Below are 25,195 nucleotides of genomic sequence, written 5' to 3'. Positions count from 1 at the left end.
CAGGATCAAGTTCTCCACGTAGTCCATGGATTCCTGACCTTCCTCTCCCTCCGATAGACCGACCACCCATATGTTGTTCCGTCTCGCTCTCCCTTCAGCCTGCTTCATGCGGTTCTCCAAGTTGGCAACCTGTTTCTTCAATATGTGGACTTCCTTTGCGTTGCTTGTGCTTGTTTCCGTATTGGTTTTCACCGCACTCTCTAGGCCGCTTGTTCTTTCAGCTAGCGCTCTTACATCTTGTCGCAGCAGGTTGACCTCTAGCCCAACCGCATCTATTTTGGTTTCCAAAGCGGTTCTTAGGTCCGCCATCACTGTCCCCCACAAGGCTTTCAACTCCGTAATCATAGCTCTCAACTCTCACGCTTTTGGCGGGTGTCACCCGCCTTGTAAACAGCTGACTCACCCGCCAAGCCTCCAGCACGCCCATTCATCTCAATGGGCGTCTCACCCGCCAAAACTAAAATCGGGTGTTTTCACCCGCCTTCGCGACCCAAATGGTTGAGAGCTATGCCGTAATGGCTGTTAGGATCAAGTGATCCTCTTTTGTCGGGGATATTCCTGCAGGCGCAGCTGCCGCACCCTGTACCGGGGTGGTTGGAGTTGCGGTTTGGCAAAAATGTCCATAGTGGGCTGCTTACTCTTGGTCTTGCCTCCTCTCACCAAAATTGTGCAGTCCTGCCTCTGTACCAGGGTCCAGCTTTTCTGTAGCGTGCAGGTCCTGCTTCCCCGTTGCTCCTTCGCCGTGGTTGTAGCCCGCTGCGGCACCGCCAGGCCTATATGTCTCTTGCGCCTTATCCCGGTCCACTTTCTGTGGGTTACACCTCTCGCTCTCGAGGGTAGTCTGTTGCAGCTCACGCGCGTCGTGAGCAGCGAGTGCACTGTGTTGTGGTCCGCTTCTCCTTCCAAGTCTCCACAGGTCCCCCACGCTGGGTGGTCGAGCGAATCCCTCAGCTATTCGCCCTGTTTGTGGGGTTATTCTTCCCCCTTCTTTCTTCGTCTCGCGGCCAGACCTCTTCAATGCCAGGCGTGCAGTGTAACGGTATGTCCCACTGGTTCTATATTCCCAGTGCAGTTCTCTCAGCCGCAGTTGCTTCCACTTCACATTCCACCCGCTGCGCTCTGCCTGCCAGCCTTCGTCCGCCGTGGGTCTGCTGGGCCTACCTCAGCCTCCTTTGTTCTAGCACGCCAGCCATTTTGTCTGGGGTGTCGCACCGCGGCCACAAACTTTTAGTTGATCTTGCCAATCTTCCTGTAGTCATCAAGGACCCAGCTCTCCATCAAACTTGCCCCACGCCTTTACACATCCAATAGTGTATTTCTGAGCACAATCATGCCTTTTTTAGCTTATTTTCACACAGGATCATATCGGATCGTCAGGAGCAGTTCAAAAGACACGTCCTTCTCCATTGCCCTCTAGCCACGCCCCCCAACGGATCTACTTTTATGAGAAAACTCATAGGTGAAGTCAAAGAATTGCTCCATATTTCCACCTTAAGAACTTCAGTTTACCACCCAAAATGGACAGATTGGTAGAGAGATGTAACAAAACCCTTAAGATGATCTGGAGACAGTTGGTAGACAAGGATTGGAAAGACTGGTATTGAATGGTCCCCTGCACCCTATTTGCAGTGAGAAAAACCCCTCAGACGTCTACCGGATTCTCTCCTTTTGAACTACTTTATGGTAGAGAACCAAGAGATGCCCTAGACATGCTACGGGAAACCCGGGAAGAGAGAGAAGAGGCACCTATTTCCCTCTCACAAACAGCTACCCGGTTGCAAGAGCATATGAAACTTGTTTGAAATCTAGTCTATACTCACATGGAAAAAGACCAATCCCAACAGAAGTCCACCTACGACAAGAAAGTAAACTTAGGATCCTTTTCAGTAGGACAAAAGGTATTAGTCTTCTTACCTATCTCTAAAAATAAACTTGTCTCAAAGTGGCATGGGCCATATGAGGTACTAGAGCAAACAGGGATCTGCAGTTACAAAATAGCCCAACCTGATAGGAAGCAAAAGACCCACCTTTACCACGTAAATCTCTTCAAGCAGTGGAAAGAAATCCTTCTGTGGCCACTGCCTCGATACTGTCCTGTTTGGTACTGGAGAAAATACATAATTTTCAGTTGATTCCCCAAGAGCTATCCAGACTCCAGACAAAAGCAAGAAGACATAAGCGATATGGTCACAGCATTCCCCAATGTATTCTGCGAGAAACTAGGGTGAGTGCATGGCACTTATATCAGAACTCCATTACAGAATCTTGGTTACATGAGGCAGCAGGCCCTGCGCTGACCCTAGCAGTACCCAATGACTATACTATCCTTACAGCTGATAGACGCGAATCACGAGGCGGAGGCTTAGCCATCATTGCCAAATCTAATCTCTCCATGAGACTAACCCCTTTGCCTAATATTAAATCTTGCAAATCCATGTCAGTCAAACTACCCATTGCCAACTCCCAAACCTTGAATATCCATCTCATATACAGACCCCCTGGCCCAATCAGTACCTTCAATGAAGACATCTCCACTATCCTGACGGAAAACATAAAAAATACATCACAAACCCTACTGTTAGGAGATTTCAACTTAGGTTTTAATGACACTAAAGACCAACAGGCCACCACCGTAGCTAACATATTGACAGAACTTGGCTTTATCCAGAGAGTGAACGCACCAACCCATAACCAAGGAACAAGTCTCGATTGGGTGGCGGATCATAACTGTAATGCCTCTGTCACCTCCATCTCTCTTCAAATTTGGACTGACCATCATCTTTTGACATTTACACTAGCCACTAAAAGACTCACCACACAGTTACTACCTCCCGCCCCTCCTACATTAACTAGAAATAAGAACAATATTACAGCAGACAAACTCATTCCCCATATCCTTCCTAATCTCAACGCACTACCTGACAATATGGATCCTAGCCTATTTGTCGAAGAATATAACAAAGTTATGACCACGGCTCTTGAAAACATTGCCCCATTAAAACTAAGAAACAGTAAACCTAAAAGTCACTTTAATACTTGGTTCACTCCCCATCTGAACAATTTAAGGTTAGATAAAAGAAAATGCGAAACTGCATGGAGACTACATCCCACTGCAGAAAATAAAACAAATCCAATCAATATTTAAACCCTATACAAGAAGGACAACCTCCTGGCAAAGCAAGAAACTTATAACAACAGAATCCTGCAAGCCAACTCTAGTATGAAGGAGCTCTTCACAATACTAAAAGAATTAGAACCCCCTATCCTAGCACAAGACAACTGTGTCAAAGATAAAACATGATGCTCTGACATTCAGGATGCACTAGTCAACAAAGTCTCCAACCTTCAGAACAAGATAGCCCAAAAGAAAGCGTCACTAACACCTCCGACTCCTCCAACAAAACACCTCCGTCCAAGACCAAATATTTCACCCAATTTAACTTTTCCAAAGTTTCTATTATCGAGGTTGAGAAAGTTATACTTGCACTGAAACCTTCAAATTGTAAGGGTGACCAATGCCCAGCACAACTAATCAACGCCGCCAGAGATCTAGCACCTTTTATCGCTAAACTCATCAATTCCTCCTTCACATCAGGCACCATTCCTCGCAACCTAAAAGAATCCTGGGTACTCCCACTTCTTTTGAAACAAACTTTAGATCCCACCATACCAACTATCTACAGACCCATCACCACAGTACCATTCCTCTTAAAAATCTTAGACAAGGTAGCATACACCCAAATTCTGAATTTCCTAGAACTCAACCAACACCTTGGATTTCGCCAATCAGGTTTTCCGCCCAAAAAATGGCACAGAAACAGCATTAATTGATCTTAAGGCCCAAATAGACAAACTAAGAGACAATGGAAAACTAGCACTACTCCTCCTCCTTGACCTATCGGACGCATTTGACCTGGTGGACCACAAGGTCTTATGCAGCCACTTGGACTCAGCAGCCCACTTCTCCAAGGAGGCCATAGTATGGATACTCCTCATAGTCCTTCCTCAGTGACAGGACTATGAGGGTTTTCTCGCCATCTGCAGCAGCGGAACCTATCCCCATTACTTGTCTGGTGCCCCAGGGATCATGTGTCTCTCCGACTGTACAATATATTCCCCAAGCCCCTTTTTGATGATCCTGATCATCTGGGTGTCACCTACACTAACTATGCAGATGATAACCAGATCCTCTTACCACTTACTGAGGATTATAATAAGGATTTGGCCTTGGTGAATGGAATTTACAGAATCGTTCAGGCATGGATGGCTACTCACGGCCTCTGCCTGAATGATGATAAAACAGAGCTCATCATCCTTGGCACTGCCTCTCACCTTACCAGACTTAGCCCAAATAATTCATCCTTCATCATCGACGGGAACTCTATTAAAGTTGCCAAACAAGTAAAAACCCTAGGTTTTTATTTAGACTCAACCCTAACATTCACCAAACAGGTAAACACTCTGGCCTCATCTATAGCATACACATGCAAATTAATCAGAGCTGGTAAACAATTCCTATCACCCAACAGCTGCATGATCCTAGCTAGAGCTCTTATTTTATCTAAATTAGATTACTGTAACGCCTTATACATTGGTGCCAACAAATACATTATCAACAGAATACAGATACTCCAAAACAATGCCCTTAGAGCTGCACTAAGCATTTCAAGAAAATTAAACATCTCTGAAACAAGAAGGAAATACAAGTGGCTATCCACACATGAGAAAATCTGCATCCCTCATCCATAAATGTCTTAATAACAAGGCACCACGCTATCTGAGAGAAAGAATTTCTAGAAAAATCTCAAGTAGACGCACAAGATCAGTCAATCCCAATTGCCTGAAGGTGCCATGATTTAAACTAGCCACTATTGGAGGCACCAGCTTCCCAGTCAAACCAGCTCAACTGTGGAACTCCCTACCACCCTCACTGAGAATGGACCAAACATTTACCAAATTCAGGCAGAATCTTATCACATGGCTCCTAGAGAATGATAAGTAACTTCCCTAGCCTACAACTACTATTGTAAATAACCTTCCTATCTTACTATCGACATTAGTTAGCATCACACATGTATCTATACGCCTGTATTTTGTATTGTATGTATTCTCTATATTTTATGTTTCATTGTACGTACTCTCTATACCTTATGCTTCTTAGATTTGGTATAATTTCACTCCTATGTCCGTCTATTTTGATATGTTCTTCAACCATTGTAACCAAGCTGTATGCCTTCTTACTTCTTGCGCCCTGATACCTTCGGGTCTGGCGCGCACAATAAATAAACAAACAAACAAACAAACATAAGTGGTCAATTTGAACCCATATAGACTCCCGGGAAGCCCGAAGACAGCTAGTGGTCAAGGAAGTGAAGAAAATGCTGAGGGCAAATATTATCGAACCCACTTAAAGCCCATGGTCCTCCCCTATTGTGTTGGTCACTAAATCAGAGCATTCCTGGAGGTTTTACATAGATTTCCAGCAGGTCAACGCCATCTCTGACTTCAATGCCTATCCTATGCCAAGCATCGACGAGTTGATTGATAAAATCAGAAATGCCACCTTCCTATTAACCCTAGACTTAACCAAGTGGTATTGGCAGGTCCCAGTACAAGGGCCTGATAAGTAAAAGACAGCTTTCTTGACACCCTGGGACTATTCCAGTTCAAAGTCCTCCCTTTTGGCCTGCACAGGGCCGCCACCACTCCAACGGCTTAAGGACAGGATATTACAGTCCAACTGTTAGGGAGAATTCTCTTCTATGGCTAATTTCCCTTACCTATAGAGTCCCCCAGCAGCTTTGCTCTATTTGAAGGGTTTATTTTTTTTCTCCTGCTAAGAGTGAGACCCTTTTTTCCCACTCTTAGACAGATTGCTAGGGTGTGTTTTAGGCTATCTTGTGTGCTTATGGTCTATGAGGTTTGTCTCACCCTCATAGGAATCATCTTTTTCATGTGTGGTACACAGCACCCTCCGTACCGTACTACTGGGGTGTCGTAGCGACCCCCAAACATAGACTCCATACCCTGGGACTGACTACTGTCTCCCAGGGCATGTAAAGTCCCCACTGACTTTACTAGTCAAATCTTATGAACAAAACCAGTACAACCCATCTTACTATGGAGGTACTGTGTAGGGTTCATATTTTTCCCTAGTGTTCATTTTCAAGGGGGTACCGTACAGTCCCTCTCTCAAAAGTTTCTGGCTGGTGGCAGTGGTTACTACTGTAAATATTCGACTGCAAATATTTCCCTATGGGATTTTCCAATTGTTTGAGGCTACCACTTTTACTGACAGCCTCTAACATACCGCCGGTTTATTTTAATATTAAATTTACTCCGGTAGGTTTTTATTGCCAGAACTTTGATGTAATTTCTTTCTCGTGTCTTTCTCTATAGTCCTAACCCAGGTCGGGGATCCTTTGTTTGTCCTTTTGGCGGGATTCTGCACAGAAGCCCTCCTCTAGGCGCCACTTAGTCTGGGGTAGACAGGATGTGTGGGAGGGGGAATAGGCACCCTGGACAGGGTTGCCTACGCAACCCAAGTCGCACCCTGCCCTGATAGGATGGGGTGTTCTCCAGTCAGGAGAGCCACCCCACTATGTGAGTGACAGCTAGGCTGTATGAATGGGGGTCTTGCTGCATAAAAGCAGGGTCCTGAGGACTGGAGGACAAGACGTCACCACTGGAACTAAGAAGCCGAAGAGGAGAGAAGCCAAAGACATCTGCAACGACTGAACCCCCGGTGAAGCCCTGCTGCAGATATTCACCACTTTTCTCCAACGACTCCAGAAGATCTTCACCTGCAAGAATCTTCTTCCCTTGAGCTGGTGGGGCCAACCAGTTCGCCAATCGCCTTCCAGGACCTGCCTTGGTCGAATCGCCAGTGCCAAGCACTAGGGGACCGGATAGCCAGGCACTCGTCCACCCGGACCACGATTTAAAGGAGCGTACCTTTTATTCATTTGGCAGCACCGCAGCTGGTTTCATCCCTGGGCAGTGCAGTAACTCAAACCTTCCTCCACGACGAGAGCCTCTCTTCCTCTGCTGGATCTCCAGAACTGCAGGAACTGCCAGGAACCACCGCCACCGAAGGAGCCTCTTCCACTTTTAAGGTACATTGTTTCGCCAGGCCTCCCTTTTCGTTGGGTACTGCTAAAGGTGTTTTAAATCCTGTACTTACCTACTGGGTTGGCCGCCCGTATCATCTAACATTGTCTTTCACCATCTGCAAACGCCTTTTCGAATCGTTTAACAAAGCTACAAGAACATTTTGCTCCTGGGCACTTTGCCCTGTACCACTGACTCTGGCACAAGCCTATTGACGCTGGCTAAATCTGTTACAACTGCCTTCTCTAGATTGCTTTTCACCTAGAAATGTGTTGGTGCACCTAATTCTTATAACCTGCTTTTCCTTCCCTCTTCTTAAACTTGTGAAGTGCCATTTTGCTTGGTTTTCGCCTCAGTATTATACATGCTAAAGTACTGCCTTGCCTAACTTGTTCACAATCTTATTGGGAAGTGTTGCTGGTGTGCTTAAGAGTATATTCCTGTATAACTTGGCCCTTCCCTCCCTTGTGAGAAATTGTTAGAGTGCCATTTCTGCTTGCTTTTAACTGTGCCGTTTTGCTCAGTTTTCACTCTTGCTCAAACTTGTCTACAATTTAAATAGGGATTTATGCATACTTTTCTTGATTGATTTAACTTGCTTTTATAATAGTGATTTGTGTGTGAACATCAGAGTGTGTAAATAAATATATAGATTCTTTTTGATACAAAGCTTTGGTCAGTGTTTCCTTGTTCCATAGTATTGTAGTCCTAATGTGTAAACCCTGAATACTGCTCATCTCCCTTTTGAGATAAGTCTGACTGCTTAGCCACAGTTACCAATTAAATCTATGTGGTGCGGACTGATACCAAAGGGGATTTATTGCATATACCTGTAGTCTTCATCTTCTGTAGTGCTCCCTAAGGGAACTGCACAGTATTCTGCCTAACACCTACTCCGATTTCTGTGGGACTTATATTGATGACATAGGGCCTCATTACACGGACGGCGGTAAGGGTTAACGGTCACCGTTAATGGCAACGGTGACCGTTAACCCTTACCGCCGTACTACGAGGTCCCTTTGCGGGTTGGAGGAATTAACGCCTGCTTCTTGCAGGCGTTAAAATCCAACCCGCTAAGGGACCTCGGAGCTAATTACAGCACCGCAAAATTGCGGTGCCGTAATTAGCGCCTTCCCCATTTCCATAGAGCCCTATGGGGCAGAAATGGGAATGGGGAAGGGCAATGGCGGAAAGGGGATTTACCGCCCCTCCAACCTTGGAATGGGGCGGTAAATCCCCTTTCCACCAAGGCGGTGCCGGTATTTTACCGGCATGAGCCATGGCGCTAATAGCGCCATGGCTCACCGCCTACCGTGTAATGAGGCCCATAGTCATTTATAGTTAGACTTGGGAATGCCATCCTTTCCATCTCTTTACTATTATGAGAGCGCTCAGAGAAGCCGGCTTAACTGCCAATCCATCCAAATGTAAGCTGGCTCAATCAGCCGTGAAGTACCTCGGCTTCTTTGTATGGAATGGCAGCGTCCAGCCTCAAACGAGAAAAAGTGAAAGCTGTCCTAGATACCCCCACGCCTAAGACCAAGTGAGACCTCAGAGCGTTTTTAGGATTAATAGGTTATTACCATAGGTTTATTCCTACTTTCCCGGACAAAGGAGCTAGGATGACAGACAAATTAAAGAACACAGAACCCGAGAAGATTAATTGAAAAGACGAAGACGATGTGTGTTACAACAACTTAAAGCAAACCTTGTGCCAGAACCCGATCCTAAAGCTAGCAGACTTTTCAAAAGAGTTTGTGTTACAAACTGATGCCTCTCCCACAGGGTTAGGAGCAGTTTTGTCAAACATTTGTGATGAATTAGAACACCTTATCCTATTCACTACTCGGAAACTCTTCCCACATGAAAAAAAAACTAGTGTTGGAATTAGAGGCCCTTGTCATCAAATGGGCCACCACCCAACTAAGATACTATCTCCTAGGAAGGAAGTTCGTACTTGTCACACATCATTCTCCATTACTATTGATAAGACATTGAAAGGACTCTAACCCTCGAGTCACGCAATGGTTGTTAGACCTGCAACCCTACAGTTTCATTGTGGCGCACCGAAAAGGTAAAGACCCAGGGAACGTCGATTTCCTTTCTCGGTTTCCCTGTGAAACAGATGTGGCTAAATCGCATAGGGGAAGGGTATGTGAGAAACCAGTAGGTGTCTCAACAACTAGTCCACGGGGATCTGTCATCCAGGTGGCCAGGACACAGCCATCACTTTTGGACCCAGTTCCTGGGATGGTCTAGTGCAGGAGGATCACCTGGGTGAGGGATCTTCGGGGAGTGGGACACCGGATGGTGAGATGGGGTAGCCCCTTCTCTGTAACACCTTCACCCTATCCTACCAGCTAGCATACGTTGGGACTGTACCCCTTTCCCCCTATTCCAACAGGAACATTTTCACACCGACAGTCCGCTATGGAAGAAAACAGACTAAGACTCGAGCAGTATACCTGACCTGTCCCAATACAATCGTCAGGCAATTACTGACCATCACACACACCTGACACCCAATAAACTTCCCCACACAGATAAAAGGTGGAGCACGAACACACACGCTGAGCGAGGAAAAGCACACAAGGAAACAGCAGGTTTGAGACGGCAGCTGAATGAGGGATAAAAGATGGTGAACTACGAGGGGTTTGCAAGGAGGGAATTCCCTTGACCTTTCCTGCAAGAAACCGTTACTTTCATGAGACCTCGAGATTGGACAGTTTAAGGCCAAGAAACCAGTCCGGAGAATCCTGCATTGTGTGTCGGAGGTACCCGCGCTCCTCCTAAATGACTAATCGAGTCGAGGAGAAGCAGCAGCCGCCGTGGTGCCGTCCTTGGCTCCAAGAACAAAGTGGCGACAAAGAAATCCACAGAGCCGGTGAGTTGGAGAGACCGATACCGAACTGGTCTGTGTTGCAGCCAAGGTTGCAAGCAGCAACATTGTATAACAAGCACTGGAACCAATATTGTTAAAACGTGTGTGAAAGACGCGTGTAAAGTTAAACTGTTGATGAATGCTTGAACAATACGATATCGTTGACAGAGTGGTCCGGCACTGTGTGCGTTCACAATCAAAGGTCTCTGTAAGGTATCCAGCTGACAAGTGGCAGAAATGAAAGTTAAAGAGTTGTAAGGAGAAAGAGTTTGCAAATGGAAGTGGTCCTGCGACGGGTCCAGCAAAACCCTGCGCACAGTCGAAAGTTTTCGATTTTTGATACAGAAAGAAAAGATTGGAAAATGAGATAAAGTGGTCCGATCCCGATCGAGGGAGGTCAATTGAGAATATTGTGTTAAAGTGGAAAAATGTGATTGATGGGTTCGATATAGAATCTGTGCACTAGTGAACACTCTTAGTTGAGATGTAATGTTCCAAACGGCAGTGAACACCCTTTCATCAAACTCACTCACCTAGGGTTTGGAAGAAGTGAACCTAAGTATTGAGTCTGAAAAGGGTGACTCGCGCTGTGGGTATTGAGTCTCAGAAGAGTCATTACTTGGATAAACCAATTTGGATAAAGTAATCAGATTAGCAATAAATGTATTGTAGAAAACAGATTTAATCCTGAAATGCACAGCAACACGTGTTTCGACCTCGTGGTCGTTTTCAAGGCCCTTCTCCTAAAATACGAAACTTAATCCATGGTGGACTTCGTCCCTTGCGGGACTGATGAAAGAGCGGTATACGTAATGTGTAGTGATAAGCACTACAAAGCCGATACTTGTCACGTGTGAGCATCCTCATGCTAGAGAAGCCACAGTGTGTGCTAAGCTTGAATGTGCCGCCTTGCCCGTGCTGAAAACGGGGGGAAGGGAAGCCAACGTCTCAACTATCCTTAGATATCATTTCTTGAACACTTTTCTTTTGCATAACGTTGCTATCCACACCATTTGTATTTAGAAGTAAGCATTGTCAATAGGTTAATTAGTATAGGCACTTTTATTTTGACTCTACTAGGACTGCGTTATTATTATTTGATGGTCGAAACTTTCTCTCATCTTTAGATTTAGGATTAGGCAGGCGTTTTTCCAACCCATTCTGAAAGTTCAATAAACACCCTTGAACTGTGACCACTTGTGTCTGTCTTCACTGTTTGATATCATGCCTTCCTTACAGACCTAAGAGGCGGAGGAAGGAAGACGCTGGTAATGTGGGGTGGTTCTGAAACAATTGCACCATCTGTGCTATGCTGTTGGCTCTGTCCTCGGGAGGGAAAGCCTTTGCTACCTCAGTGTCTAGAACTGCTCTGCTGAACTGGAGCCTTTGGACTGGTTTAACCTGCAACTTCTTCAGATTCAGGGAGAAGCCTAGCTTGTGCAGTAGTAGGCAGGTGTTCTCTAGATGAGACAAAACCTGTCCCGCTGACTTCCCTCGGATCAGCCAGCCAGTCGTTCAAGTACGGGAATACATGGACCCCGGATCTCCTGAGGTGAGCTGCGACTTCTGCCATGAGCTTGGTGAAGACCCTTGACGCTGAAGTCAATCCAAAGGGAAGAACCTTGAACTTATAGTGCTTGTCCCCTATGAGGAACCTCAGGAACTTCCTGTGCTTTATATGTATCGGCACATTGAAATAAACATCCTGCAGATCTACTGACACCAGCCAGTCCTGAAGTTCGAGAGCGAATTTCTCTCAGCGTCATCATACTGAATTTGTCCTTCCTCAGGAACTTGAACAAGGCCCTGAGGTCAAGAATGGGATGCAGACCTCCACCCTCCTTGGGTAACAGGAAATGATGGGAATACCAACCCAATTCTCTCTGCTCTGAAGTTACCTATTCCACGGCACCCTTCAACACCAGGGAACTCAGTGCTTCCTAGAGCTCCAGTCCCGGTTGGATTTGGGGTGGTGGGGGTCTGTCCGGATGTTTTCTTAAAAAGGGCAGACAATAACCCCACCGAATGAGCTGTAGAGCCCAGGTAATTTCCTGCTGCTGGGGCCAATGCCCTGCCAACTGTCCACCAACCAGTAAATTGTGGGAGAAGAAATCAAAACAGCTTAGAGGGCGGAGCTGCCCCACCGCTGGTGCTGTTTGCTGGCTTCTCGAAGACCCTCTGCCCCTTCGGGGGGTGAGAAACACCTCTGCCCCTGCCTGGCCTGTCAAAGCTGTGCCTTTCTGCCATGAAGAACATAACGCCTATCGCCTCTGCTTCTAGAGGCAAAGCGGACAGCAAGTTTGGCTGGCTGCGCAGCTAGGCCCTGCAATTATACGGCTAATTTTGGCTCTTTCAACTTTTCCAAAGAGTCGTCAGCCTTCTGGCCGAAAAGGAGTTCTCCTTTGAAAGGCATGTCCAGAAGTCTATTCTGATAATTCAAAGAGAAGCCAGAAGTTTTAAGATATGCTTGTCTCCTCAAGAATAACGGCGATCCTTTGTGGACATACTCAGCTGCATGCTCCACAGATTTCCATAAGCCAAAGGAGTATTTTGCGAATCTGCACGCTACATTGGTGGCTTTTAGCACCATACTGCCAGAAGAAAAAACCGTCTTGGCCATTGCGTCCAACCTTTTACCTTCTTGATCTGGGGGCAGATTAGAAGTGGATGCCGCAGGTCTGGCGGATATTGTTGCAGCCTGTACCACAAGCTCTTCCAGAGAAGGGTGAGAAGCCACAAATTATCGGTCTCCTCTCGTGGGCCTGTACTTCCCCGTAAAGGTAGAGCTGACTGGTGGAACGGAACTGGGATGCCGTCACACGGAGGCTCAGGAATCAGCAATTGCCGGATTGAGTGGAATGTTGTGTTCTGTCATAGGACGCTCATCCAGTATGTCGTCATTTTGTAGCCTGGAGTAGGCACTGACGCTGACTTCGGACCTATGGTATCTACCACCCTTTCCACTAGGACCCTAAACTTAGCGTGAATATGAGTGCAGGAGTGGCCCTGTTGGAGCTCTAGCTAGTGTCTAGGCCACTGGCATCAAAGAGCTCTTGGGCGAGTGCTAACAGGTCCGTCTGATCATTGAAAAAATAAATTGACTCCTCCTGCACCAGTATATATGGGACAAATATGCCCTTGATCTTCTCCCTGGTCGGCGCCGAAAATCGACTTCATGGGCTCGAAGAATCCTGGCCTGGAGAGGGGGACAAAAGACTTGTCAGCGACAGCTGGCGTTGACGGTGTATCTTTTGGCGCCAGCAAAATATTTGCCAGCGCCGATCGGGGCTTGGGTACCACTGTGACGTCAGGAACATCCGCCTCTCGATGGCCTCCTGATGTACCGGGTGTCGAGGGCTTCTGCACCTTTCACAGCATCGAGCCTGAAGGCTTCTCCGACGCAGATGATGTAAACAGTTTGGCATGTGAGGGGTCGGAGTGTGGAGCACCACTTTTGCTGCCGAGGCTTGCAGTTCGGGGGGCGCACCCACACCTGCAGCAGCCTGCATTCAAAAAATAGCTAGCATTTCGGCTCTTGAAATCTCTCCTATCGAGTGGTTGGCCCCACCGATGACTTACCTTTCTCCGACGATGAGGTCGACTTGTGTCGACGACAGTGGCACTTCTTCTTGTGTGAAGAAGATGAGGAAGAGTGGTTCCTCGAGTGTGACCACTTTTTGGCCTTTCGTTGATGCTTTTCCTTCTCCTTTTTGGGGGTGGGCCCTTCAGTCTCGGCCTCGGAGGACCAGGCGATCGACCGCGTTGGGTATTTCAGAGATGGTTGGCCCAAAGCAAGTTTGGCGGCCTGCTTGCGCATGGGCTTCGAGTGCATTGCTGTGCACAACGCACATCCCTCCATGTAGTGATCGTTCCCCAGACACCACAGACAAATGTCATGGGGGTCGGTCATCGACATTTTGGCATGGCAGTCGGTGCACCTTTTAAAACCCAAAAACCAAAGATCTGCGTTGGCAACTATTTTGCTGGCGCCAAAAGATACACCATCAACGCCAGCTGTTGCTGACAAGTCTTTTGTCCCCCTCTCCAGGTCAGGATTCTTCCTCACAGCACCGTGTTGGGTAGGTGGAAAAAAGGAACTGAAGTATGAGGCGTAGTGACGCAGTATATGTACGACACCTAACGTCACATCCGGAGCCATCGATCGAGCCCCCAGCAAGATGGATTGACGATCGACAGCCGAGTCGAGGTCCACTATGCCCCCTGTCGAAATTTTTCCAAAGCAGCAGAGCTGGATGAGGATATTTATCAGATGAGGAATCTGCAGGAGAAAAGCAAACCATTGAACAGTTATTTTTCACAGTCCTTTGTTACAGGACTTCGTCACAGTCCTTCCTTTGCTTTCGTCCTAGGCTTCCTTTCCCATGGTCCTTCTCCTTCATCACAGTCCTTCCCTCATAGTCTTTCTCCTTCATCAATCCTTCACCGTGTTAACAGTTCTCCTTCGTAATCCTTTGGCACAGTCCTTCTTCTTCATTGGCCCTTTGTCACAATCCTTCTCCTTTGTCACAATCCTTCTCCTTCATCACAGTCTATCTTGGTCACAGTCCTCCTCCTTCATCACAGCCTGTCTTGGTCACAGTCCTCCTCCTTCATCACAGTAATTCTATTTCATCACAATCTTTCATCAGTCCTTTATCACAGTCCTTCTGCTTCATCATAGTGCTTCTGCTTAATCCCAGTCCTTCACCTTCATAACAGTCCTTTTCCTTTGTCATAGACCATCATAGGCCTTCTCCTTCAACACAATCCATCGCAGTTCTTCTTCTTTGTATTAGACTTCCTCTTTTATCAGTCTTTCTCCTTCATCACAGTCCTTATCCTTCAACAAAACCCTTCATCACAGTTCTCTGTCACAGACCTCCATCAGAGTCCTCCTTTGTCACAGTACTCATTTGTCACAATATAGTTATTTTATGTTCAAGGAATATCCTGAATACCTCATGGTTTTATTTGTTTTGCCAATAATTGGATTTGCCACACCATTTATTTGGTGACAAGTGCAGGTAGAATTCTTGTCCTTTATTTATGAACTGTTTGTACATGGGCTCATGGTCCCAGTTAAGGTCAGCCGACACGCGTTTTGACCTGTGGGTCTTTATCAAGGCTAGCAGAGTATGAGAAATTGCCCCCTATGGGGTCCTGGGATGGTAGACGTGGTCTGTCTTCTCTGTTGACAGCTAGGCTCTGAAATGTAATGATATCTACGTTAGTCCACCAATGGTTGCTTGTAGATCTGGTGCTGCCAAGCTGCCTAACCTCTACATTGTCTGTTGGTAGCTCCCCACTCCTTTGTATTGATCCATTGTGATCTGCTTCCATCTCTTTTTTCTTCCCGCTATGACCAGTAAAGTGCTCTTTTGCTTCCTGAAGCTAAGTCTGTACTCAATAAGTATCCTTACCAAATAATAATAATAATTGGTAACGGGTGCTGGGTCTTGGTACAGCACAATGTTCTTAAATTACTGCAGTGAAGAGTTATCAACCAGGACATGTCTTTCTACACATAGTTTCAAATCATGTATGTCTGTATTCTATTTCAGAGACGTACAGTCCTAACTTGTGGCCTTATAGAAAATGAATAGGGAAGGATTACACTGTTCTGTCATACATAGTGTACAGCCCAGGTGATTGGAACTTGAAGGTGTGTTGTAAAATTGATGATGCCATGCTGAATGGTACAGCAATCAACAGCATTTTATGGGTTTTGTTGCAGGCTGTGTGAGCTGCAGGCTTCGTGCATAAGCTGATGATTTAAAATTCTAGAGGTATTTACTCAGCTAACAGAGACAAACAGCATATCAAATAATAGTCACATGAAGCCCAGCACTTCAGCTTGCATGTTCTTAGAGGTGGGCACATCATTTATGGAGAAAACACAAATTTGTGCCTATAAATTTATAATGCAATAAACAACTGCAAAAGACACATTGGTTGGCTTTACCAATGCTTTTTTCAATTGTCAGTGCTGCTACTCACGTGCTCTAGTTCCGTCACCAAAGGCAATTATTTGCCATAAGCTTGGATGAAGGGGACCTAGGAGTAATAGCTTTTCACAAGCAGCTCAAGAAATGGATGTTTAAAAGAGTAAATCTCTGACCTGCCCCAACAATGTATGGTTATCAATATCTGTAGTTCCATCGCTATGTCCCCATCTCCCGTTCAATACAGCGATATGTGGTCATCAAAAGCCATAGAAAACAAGTTGACATAATATAAAATAGAATTAAATTTTCAGTATTTGCATATGAATTAAACCATTTACACATAACTTTGAAAGTACCTGTAGTATGACATTGATCTATTGTTTTCTGTGTAAAATAATGGAGCATTCTGTACTTTTGTAAGAAGCTCTCAATAATTTGACCTGCTTCAACCGGAGTAATTCTTAAACTTTCTGCAAGACGCTCTTTACCTGGTTAGTTCAAAAAGCACAAACAGATCTTTAAATTACATTGCAAAGTTTATACTTTGTTCTGAAGGCAACCACCTTCCAAGGCTACACTTACTGTACATGTTGAAAAAGTAATGACAATGGAAAACATTTTCAAAATGATAAATGATAGCCTGTAATATTTTGTTGCGGAGCAGGTATGTAGAATGGTCACCCCAGAGAAACTGATATGGAATAAGTTACTTACCTGTAACTCCTTTTCTCCAACATGGGTCTGGCATGGATTCAACTGCTCATGAATATTCCCCGTCCTCAGGCTGGGAATCCTCAGTAATAGAAAAACAGTTTCGCTTTAGCTTGAAAACTGCATTTCTCCTCTAAACCAATCACTGTACTCTGGGTCATACTGCCCCCATCCAATGACAGTGCTCTCCCTAAGCTCCACCCCTAGTAATGTCAGCATTTAACTGATGTCTTTGTTAAATGGCTGAAAATAAAAATACAAAGGAGAGCATCAGTGATATGGCTTGAACTTAGTATGTTTGGCTGCTCACTGCAGTGTAATATTTTGCCCACTAATGGAATAGTTCACCCCTAGGAAGTGTGGACTGGACATTCAGGTGCAGGCTCTTCGACCCCCGTTGGATGACAAGAATACACCTCGTGGTGAAATGACTAGCATAATCTAACAAGGCAGCAATGGAGATAACATGGGGTGAGTTACACTGATGGAATACACATTTTAAATGCCAAGAAAGCGCAAAAGGTACAATCTGCCACTTTCATTTCAGTAGTTTTTTTTTGGGGCCAGATTCACATAAACAAGTGCAAATATAAAGTGCAGAGGATACACTTTTTCATTTGAATTTGTGTTAAAATTCACAGGTCACCTTATTTTCACTGCGCTGCCCATCGCCATTGCAGTGGCATAGATAGGTTGTGTCAGCAGATTCACGCATGTGATTTAAAGTGACCATTAACTTTAAATTACATGCATGAAGCTGCTGCCACGACCTATCTTTGCCCCAACCATATTACTGGCTGGCAAAGATAAGTAGTGGCAGCAGTTTCATGCATGCGATTAAAGTTTAATGGTCACATTAAATCAGATGCATGAAGCTTCTGCCACGACCTATCTATGCAAGTATTACTGGCATATTTATTGGCATCGATTTTGGCAGAGCAGCCTTCGATCCATCACAGAGCCCAACACCATCCCCACGAGGCACTGGAGGAGTCTCCCACTGCCAGCAAGCAAGGTGAGCCCAGATGCATTTTATGGCCCTTTCCAGCACCCCCATATGGAGCGTTGCATCGAGTGATCATAAATATCAAGATTTACCCATTTTTCCAGCATTGCGGGAATCCGCTCACTGCAGCCTCCCATTTGTGCTCATTGTGCAGCTGTGTGCGGTTTTTCACCCTAGCACACCGTGCTTGCATTGTTAAAATCTAGATGGGCCTCTTTGGCCGCCGTTGAAGCCTCAGGCATAGGAGTGCCTGTCCCTCACCTGCAGCCCCTGCTGCGATTGGTCAAACTCTTCTTCTTAGGCCTAATCAGGAGCTGGCAGGCAAAAACTGACCCCTGACATTAAGGCCCACCAACTAAATCCCCTGTCTGAGTCAGTCTGGAGCTGAAGGGAGCACCTCTCCCTGCAGCCCCCTGGCATCACTCTCACCTGCTCTCACACCGGCTTTGAATTTGTGCTGTCCTCGTTCATAATTCCAGATTCAACTTTCCCTGGTAAGCAATTCTTGGACATCCCTGGTCCCCCTCCTCATTGGAGAATTTATTTGATCTAATTTACTGCCTGCTCCTTCACCTTCTTGCCCTACCTGTATTCCATTTCCCTTCACTCCATCTGCACTAAGCATCTGAAAGTGCATCACCATTCAGATTGTTACGGCCCTCTTAATGCCCTACTTCAAGGCATGACCTACAATATGCTTAACTCGTGACTTTTAACTCTTCTATTCTCTGGCGTGCATCCAACTGTGTATCCGCCACAATTTTGTACTGTTCCTAGTGCTTCTGGCTTAAGTCGAATTTAAGTGTGCATCCAACTGTGCATCCATCACCATCTTATACTCCTTTTAGTGCTTTTGGCTAAAGTCGAATTTAGGTGTGCAGCCAACTGTGCATCCACCACCGCTTTGTGCTGTTCCTAGTGCTTTTGGCCAAAATCGAATTTAGGTGTGCTACCAATTGCTGATCTGCATCTCTAACATTTCCAACGTGCTCAATGATCTCTGTCTGCTTGGCCGCCTGGTGTGATTCTACTGTTGCATAGTGCTTAACCCTCTCCCCTGGTATCATCTGGCTTCCCCCACCCCCTCCTTCTCTTCTCTCACCCCATGGCTCTCTCCGTCTCCCATATCTTTTCTAACTGCTTCTTCATCTCATATCCTCCCTCTCTTACTAAGCCTGGTAGGAAGAAACTAAAAAAGGCTTTCCGGATTTCCAACCCTGGTCTTCCCATCGCAGACACCTACATCAATGTCTCCTCTAGACAGACTATCATTGACATTCTCTTTGCTGTTCCTTCTTCCTCTTTGCCATTCCTTATCCAACCCATGGACCCCCCCATATGGTCTTTTTCCTCTCCCCTTTCCCCTGCTCTCCCATTACTGGCGGCACCAGATGGGAAGTGCTCTTGGTGCACTTCACATCTTCCAAATACACCATTAATGTCTATCATAATGGCACTATCATGGCCCAGGGCTCTCAGTCCAATCTCCACCTTCTCAACAGGTGTCTTCCTTCTCTCTTCAACTCCCACCCTCTCCTTCCCTCATCCCACTCTTGTCTCCCCCCCCAGTGGTGGCACCCCACCCATGTGCCCCCCCTTTGTAAATCTTTTAAAGGGGCAACCAACTGCACTTAGCCACCCTCAATACTCGCTCTGCTATCAAACACTCCTCTGACATCTGTCACCTCCTAGAATACCTTGACGTCCTTGCTCTCACAGAGACGTGGTTCAAGGCCAGCTCAGTCACTGCTTTTGACACCCTTCTCCCTGAAGGCAACAAGATCATGTCCAATACCAGGCCCTCACGGGCTGGTGGTGGATTCCCCACCATCATCCCCACCCAAACCTACTCATCCTTTGAAAGCTTAGTCTTCAGGCTGTCTCACCTACTTTCTTGCATACTCTTGCTACCATCTACAGACTCCGCGGACCATCCTCCCTCTTCCTCTCAGAATGGGCCAACCTGTCCTCCTGTCTTCTTGCCTCCTCCCCATACCTATCTTCCGTTGGACTTCAACATCTATCTGAACACTCTCAATGGAGCTACTGCTCTCTTCCGCAACCTTTGCAACACTCTTACCCTCTCTATCCTTCCATTTGGCCGGACACACCCTTGATGCTTTCATCTTAACAGACATCCCTCTCTTTAACCCTCTCATTACCTCTATCTCCAGGTCTGACCACTCTCTCCTCTCTTCTCACTTTGACCTTCCCTGTCACCTGATGCCACCACCAGCACTGCCAGTCTCCTCCGTCATTTGACCGATGAAGTGCATGTTAGTCACTGCATTCTTGCTAACCTCCACCTGTCTATCTCCAACACCCTGGACATCCTTGCCCCTGCCACGAGGATCCGCATGAAGCCTACCTCCAAATGCAACTCTTGGTATGACTCTGACTTGGCCACTTTGAAACGCAAGTGCAAAGCTGCATACCGGAAGTGGCTGGCATCTAGCTCATCCTCTGGCAAACTGGCCTGCCACCTACTTCAAAAGCAATACTGCCTCTCCATCTTCTCTAAGAAGAGGGCCCATGTTCAAGCCCGGATCTCAGGAGCCACCAACAACAAGGCTGAACTCTTTCAAATCTGCAAGGAACTTGCCAATCCTACCACACCACGGGTATCCTCTTCCCCTCCCCCATCCAGCCAAGCCCTCTGCTATGCACTGGCCACCCACGTCTCCTCCAAAACGTTGGACATCCTGTCCTCTCTGTTTTATGCTCGCCCTCTCCATCCCCTCACCCCCTCTCCAACCTCCCTTGGCCGCTCCGCCCCATACTCTCCTCTTTCCCATTGCACCAGATGAGATCCTAGAGTCATCTGCTCTATGAAAGTCTCCTCTAAACAGGTCTGCTGCTTCTCCAGAACCATCAAGGACAAAATTACCTCTCTCGCTCCAGCCTTCGCTGACCTCTGCAACCACTCATTTGCCACAGGCTCCTTCCCCCAACCCCTCAAGCACTCTCTTGTGCACCATCTCCTAAAAAAGCCATCTGCTGACCCTTCTTGCCTGGCTAACTATTGCCCTATCTCCATCACCCCTTTCCTGGGCAAACTCATGGAGAAACTGGTCACTCCCCAACTGACCCTCCACACCGAATAGGCCGGCTGCCTCCACGATCACCAGTCTAGTTTAGGGGCTGCCAGGGGCATGGGAACTGCGTTCCTGAACACCTGAGAAGACCTACTCTCCAGCCGGGTCTCCAACTCCCCTCTGTTCTGATCCCCCTTGATCTCTCTTCTGCTTTTGACACTGTCAACGGTTCATAGGGATTTTTTCGACAGTCATAGTTTCAAAATACAAAAGATTCGACACAAAAGCATCGGAAAAAAATGTTTCGTATGCATTTTAATATATTTTTTTTAATGGATGGGGCCCCCCCCAACCCTCCGTTTTCTTTTTAAAACAAACTTTTTTTCTATAAGAAACTAAAATAAAACAAAAACATGAAAAAAATTGCATAAGAAATATTTTTTTTCAAAACGTTGTATTCAAAACTTTTGTCATTCGAAACTATGTTTTCGAAAGAATGACTGGATAGGACTGTCAACCACTCCATCCTCATAAACCGTCTCTGTGATATCCTATGCATCACAGACAGGGCAGTGGTGTGGCTTCCTTCATTCCTTTCTAACAGACCCTCCCAAGTGAAACTTACTTTAGTAACACCAGCATATCCTGCTCTCTACCAAATGTCATCAGCCCTCTCACCAAGTATGGCGATCAGAAGACCCTTAATGTCCCCAATAGCCAACGTGTTTCCTCCCGTAATTTTTTCTAACTCATGTATCCATTTCCCAGTGCCAGAAGTTAAACTCGGGAGTTTACACCTTAAATGTTCCTTGTCCATCTGGGGCCACAGTATTTACTGTGGTCTGGCCCCTCCTTTCTCTAACAAGGGAAACTGTGAAGCTCAAACTCATTCATATCTCTCATCATTTGTCTGTCCACCGCAGGGACAATATTTCCACATCCTCTTCTTCCTGAAAGCGCTTAGAGTACTGTATCCGGACACGTCGTCCGATATGGGAGCTATAATGGCGAAAAAGATGCAGGACAGAGATGACCCACTTGTTTACATTCAGAACTTTCAGGAGCAGTGGTCCTTGGAGACGCGCGAATCTTGGGGAAACTCTATACATGTGTTCTATCACATATTGTGCCAAGGGCTGCAAGACCCTATACAAAAGCAGCTTAAGAAGTTAGTGGGTATAGAAGCCAAACCGTGATCAGAGATTCAGCTGACCATTGCGCATTATTGTAGACTCTTGCAAGAAAAGAATCGCAAGAAAGATGATGCTAGGAAAAGCAAAGAGGCGAAGTTAGTGCAGAAGAAATTGTCCAAATATGCCATGTTGCCAAGCTGCAATGCTGACTAGTGTAGATGGATCGAATTTGCAGCAAATGGCAAACATACCACAGGCAAATAACCAAAGACAGTTTTATCAGGGCAATAATGGGTTTTCTCCGCAAGGAAGGGAAGGATTTCGAGGAAGAGGTTTTCAGAATAATCAAGGGAATTGGCAGAATAATCAGGGAAGCTTCCAAAATAATCAAGGTGGGTTTCAAAATACGCAGAATGACGGTCAAAATATACAGGATGGGCACATTAGGAGGCCACCTAAATGTTGGACATGTGGGATGACAGGGCATTTTGCTCGCATGTGTAGAAGTCAAGGGTCCGTGCAAAACGGGCAATTTTTAAGAGGGCGGACTTCAAACCCGCCTGCGTATTCACAGCAGAGTGAAGAAGCCAAGTACCCCACCTCAACGACCTCGCACATATTGCCTGTACGTTGGAAACCAGAGTATGTGACCTACACAGAACAGCTGAACCAACAAAGGGCAGAGTATGGACTCTGTGTGAAACCAGTGAGGGTGCCGATGCCTAAGAGAATCTGAGAGGCAAGGTACCCATTGAGAAAACCATACCTGCATACGAGAAAATATAATGGCCCTTTGAATGAAATCCCTGAAGAAGCAGAGCAAATAAAGAGTCAAGACAAATGGTGACATCACCAATCATCGCCAAGTAGACGTCACACAGAGCTGAACTGACGTACATAGAAGAGTTGCAGAGATTAGAGAATACAGATATTCTATAAGGCATCAAGAAAGTATCAAGGTTAAGTGACATCTTGGGATCAAGGTGAAGAAGCGAATGCCATAGAAACAGATGAAGATATCAATTTATTTTATACGTGTACAGATGTAAAAGAAACGCAAGCAAAGTATTCTTGAGGCTACCTTTATAGTGAATAGATTGCGGCAAGCGCCAATATATATATATATATATATATATATATATATATATATATATATATATATATATATATATATATATATTTGGACAAGTAAAGGATGGATGTTTCCACTACGCATTATAGCAGTGCTATAGCAGTGCTGGACATTAGCAAGAAGGCCTCATTTCTAGTGTGTCACAGTTAGAAAGCAAATTGAATTACAAAATGAATCTCAGCAGACGAGGCTGGGTGAGCCAAAGAAGCCATGGTCTGACCAAACTGAAGTGAGCTAACATTGGATAAAAAATCGTGTGAAAGAACAAAACTCCTGTTCAGAAGGCATGAACATAACAAGGAAGATGTCAGAGGTCTATTAAAAAATTATGTTAAATGCACAAAAAGGCTCTAGTCACGTGGAAGAATGAAGTTGGACGAACAAGATGATCACACCTACGCACAAGTGCAGAGCGTGCCCTCACTCCCTGAATTTCTCAGAGCTAAGAGCACTCCCAAGGCCGAGCTTCAAAGCCTAATTGACAGTAGACCACTGAGGTGATGATGGATTGATATGCTAATTGGTAGGAAGCACTGGTTAAGGCAAGCTCATCAGCACCTGGATGGCCAGCCTGCATGCTGCTAGACATAGATGGAAAAGTACTGACAGAGGTTAGAGTGCCAACCAATTGTAGAGGACCATGTAATTAGGGATCCTATAGTTGTGTAAACAAATGGGGCGTTGTGTATTTAGTGATGTTCGTAGTGGTCATTTTTAGGGGAGGGTTTAGGTGTCCCACCTGATGTTAAGTAACCCATTACAGATTCATACTTTTTTAGACTAGTATGGATCGTATACTTAGATGTTCACTCAGAGGCAATCACCCATACTCATAGGTTTTTGTGGTTTGCCACGTAGGATGACGTAAGTACATACTTAGGTTGTCATTGATGATGAGTTTCTTGTATAAGATCTCAGTTTTTACTAAAAATGTTTGAGTAAGAGGATCGAGCGATTTCGTTGATGTTCGTTATGCTCCCTGTTTTAGATAAGTGATATTAAAAAAGTCTTCCTTTTGCCATTCGTTTCTATTATTGATGTATGAATAACATCTGCATCCCCATCCATCTCCAGGGTTATTGCTACTCATCTTAAAGGGCTGGTTTATCCAGTGCACTGTTCTCTGTCCCCGCCAGATGAACTGCTGAGACCGAGATTTGATTCTCTAGCAACCAGAACCACAGATGCATCGCTTCTGTGCAGAGGGGACGGGAATGCACTCCACCTTGCTTGTTCAGGTCGTGCATGGCCACTGTGTTGTCCGTCACAATCAGGACATGCTTCCCACTGAGTGATGGGGTGAAGGCCTTCAGGGCTAGCCTGATAGCTCGCAACTCCAGCCTGTTGATATGCCACCTGGTTTCTGATGCAGTCCAGAGGCTGCTCACCTGCAAATCCTTGCAGTGCGTGCCCCAACCCTTCAAGGACGCATCTGTGACCACTCGGGTCTGGGGTCAAGGAGATCAGAAGGGTTCCCTCACCATAAGACTCCTGTGCATGTCCCGCAAGCCGATTCTGCAAACTACCTCGCTGAACACCCTAAAAGGATCCACAAGAGCTCCAAGATACTGGGACCACTGGTCTCGTAGGAGCCACTGAAGGGATCTCATGAAGAGTCTAGCGTATGACACCAGGAAAATGCAGGAGGCCATGAGGCCCAAATGGTGGAGGAAGGAGGCAGCTGGTAAGGTGGCATGGTTCCGGGACAACTGGACCATCTATTGTATGTTGTCGACTCTCTCCTCAGGAGGGAAGGCCTTCCCTGCCCGAGTGTCTAGGACTGCCCCGATGAACTGGAGCCTTTGGACCAGTGTCATGTGGGACTTCTTGAAGTTCAGGGAGAAGCCAAGCCTGTGCAGTAGCAGACAGGTGTCTTCCAGGTGAGTCAAAATCTGTCCCGCTGACTTCCCCCAGATCAGCCAGTCATCCAGGCACGGGAATACATGGACTCCGGATCTACTGAGGTGAACCGCGACTACCGCCATAAGCTTGGTGAAGACCCTTGGAGCGGAGGTCAACCCTAAGGGCAGCACTTTGAACTGATAGTGTTTCTCCCCAATGAGGAACCGCAGGAATTTCTCTTGCTTATGATGTATGGGCACATGGAAATAGGCATCCTGCAGGTCTATGGACACCAGCCAGTCCTGAAGCTCGGGTGCGACGAGAATTTCTCTTAACGTCACCATCCTGAATTTGTTAAGAGCCCTGAGGTCCAGAATGGGATGAAGATCTACTCCTTTTT

General features: G+C 46.1%; 1 protein-coding gene across 1 annotated transcript in view; it reads right to left on the bottom strand.

Moving 5' to 3' along the window:
* POLN (DNA polymerase nu) overlaps positions 1 to 25,195 on the bottom strand; it is a 1,535,958-nt gene that overhangs the window by 79,648 nt on the left and 1,431,115 nt on the right. The window contains exon 18 of the mRNA XM_069630227.1: positions 16,293 to 16,424. Within this exon, the coding sequence (XP_069486328.1) occupies positions 16,293 to 16,424 (132 nt within the window). The remainder of the gene's footprint in view (positions 1 to 16,292; positions 16,425 to 25,195) is intronic.

This window comes from Ambystoma mexicanum, chromosome 6q (genome assembly GCF_040938575.1).
Source record: "Ambystoma mexicanum isolate Mex_15411 chromosome 6q, UKY_AmexF1_1, whole genome shotgun sequence".
In the NCBI taxonomy this organism is placed as follows: domain Eukaryota; kingdom Metazoa; phylum Chordata; class Amphibia; order Caudata; family Ambystomatidae; genus Ambystoma; species Ambystoma mexicanum.
Note: the sequence above shows the minus strand (reverse complement) of the source record. Positions and strands in the feature narration are given on the sequence as shown.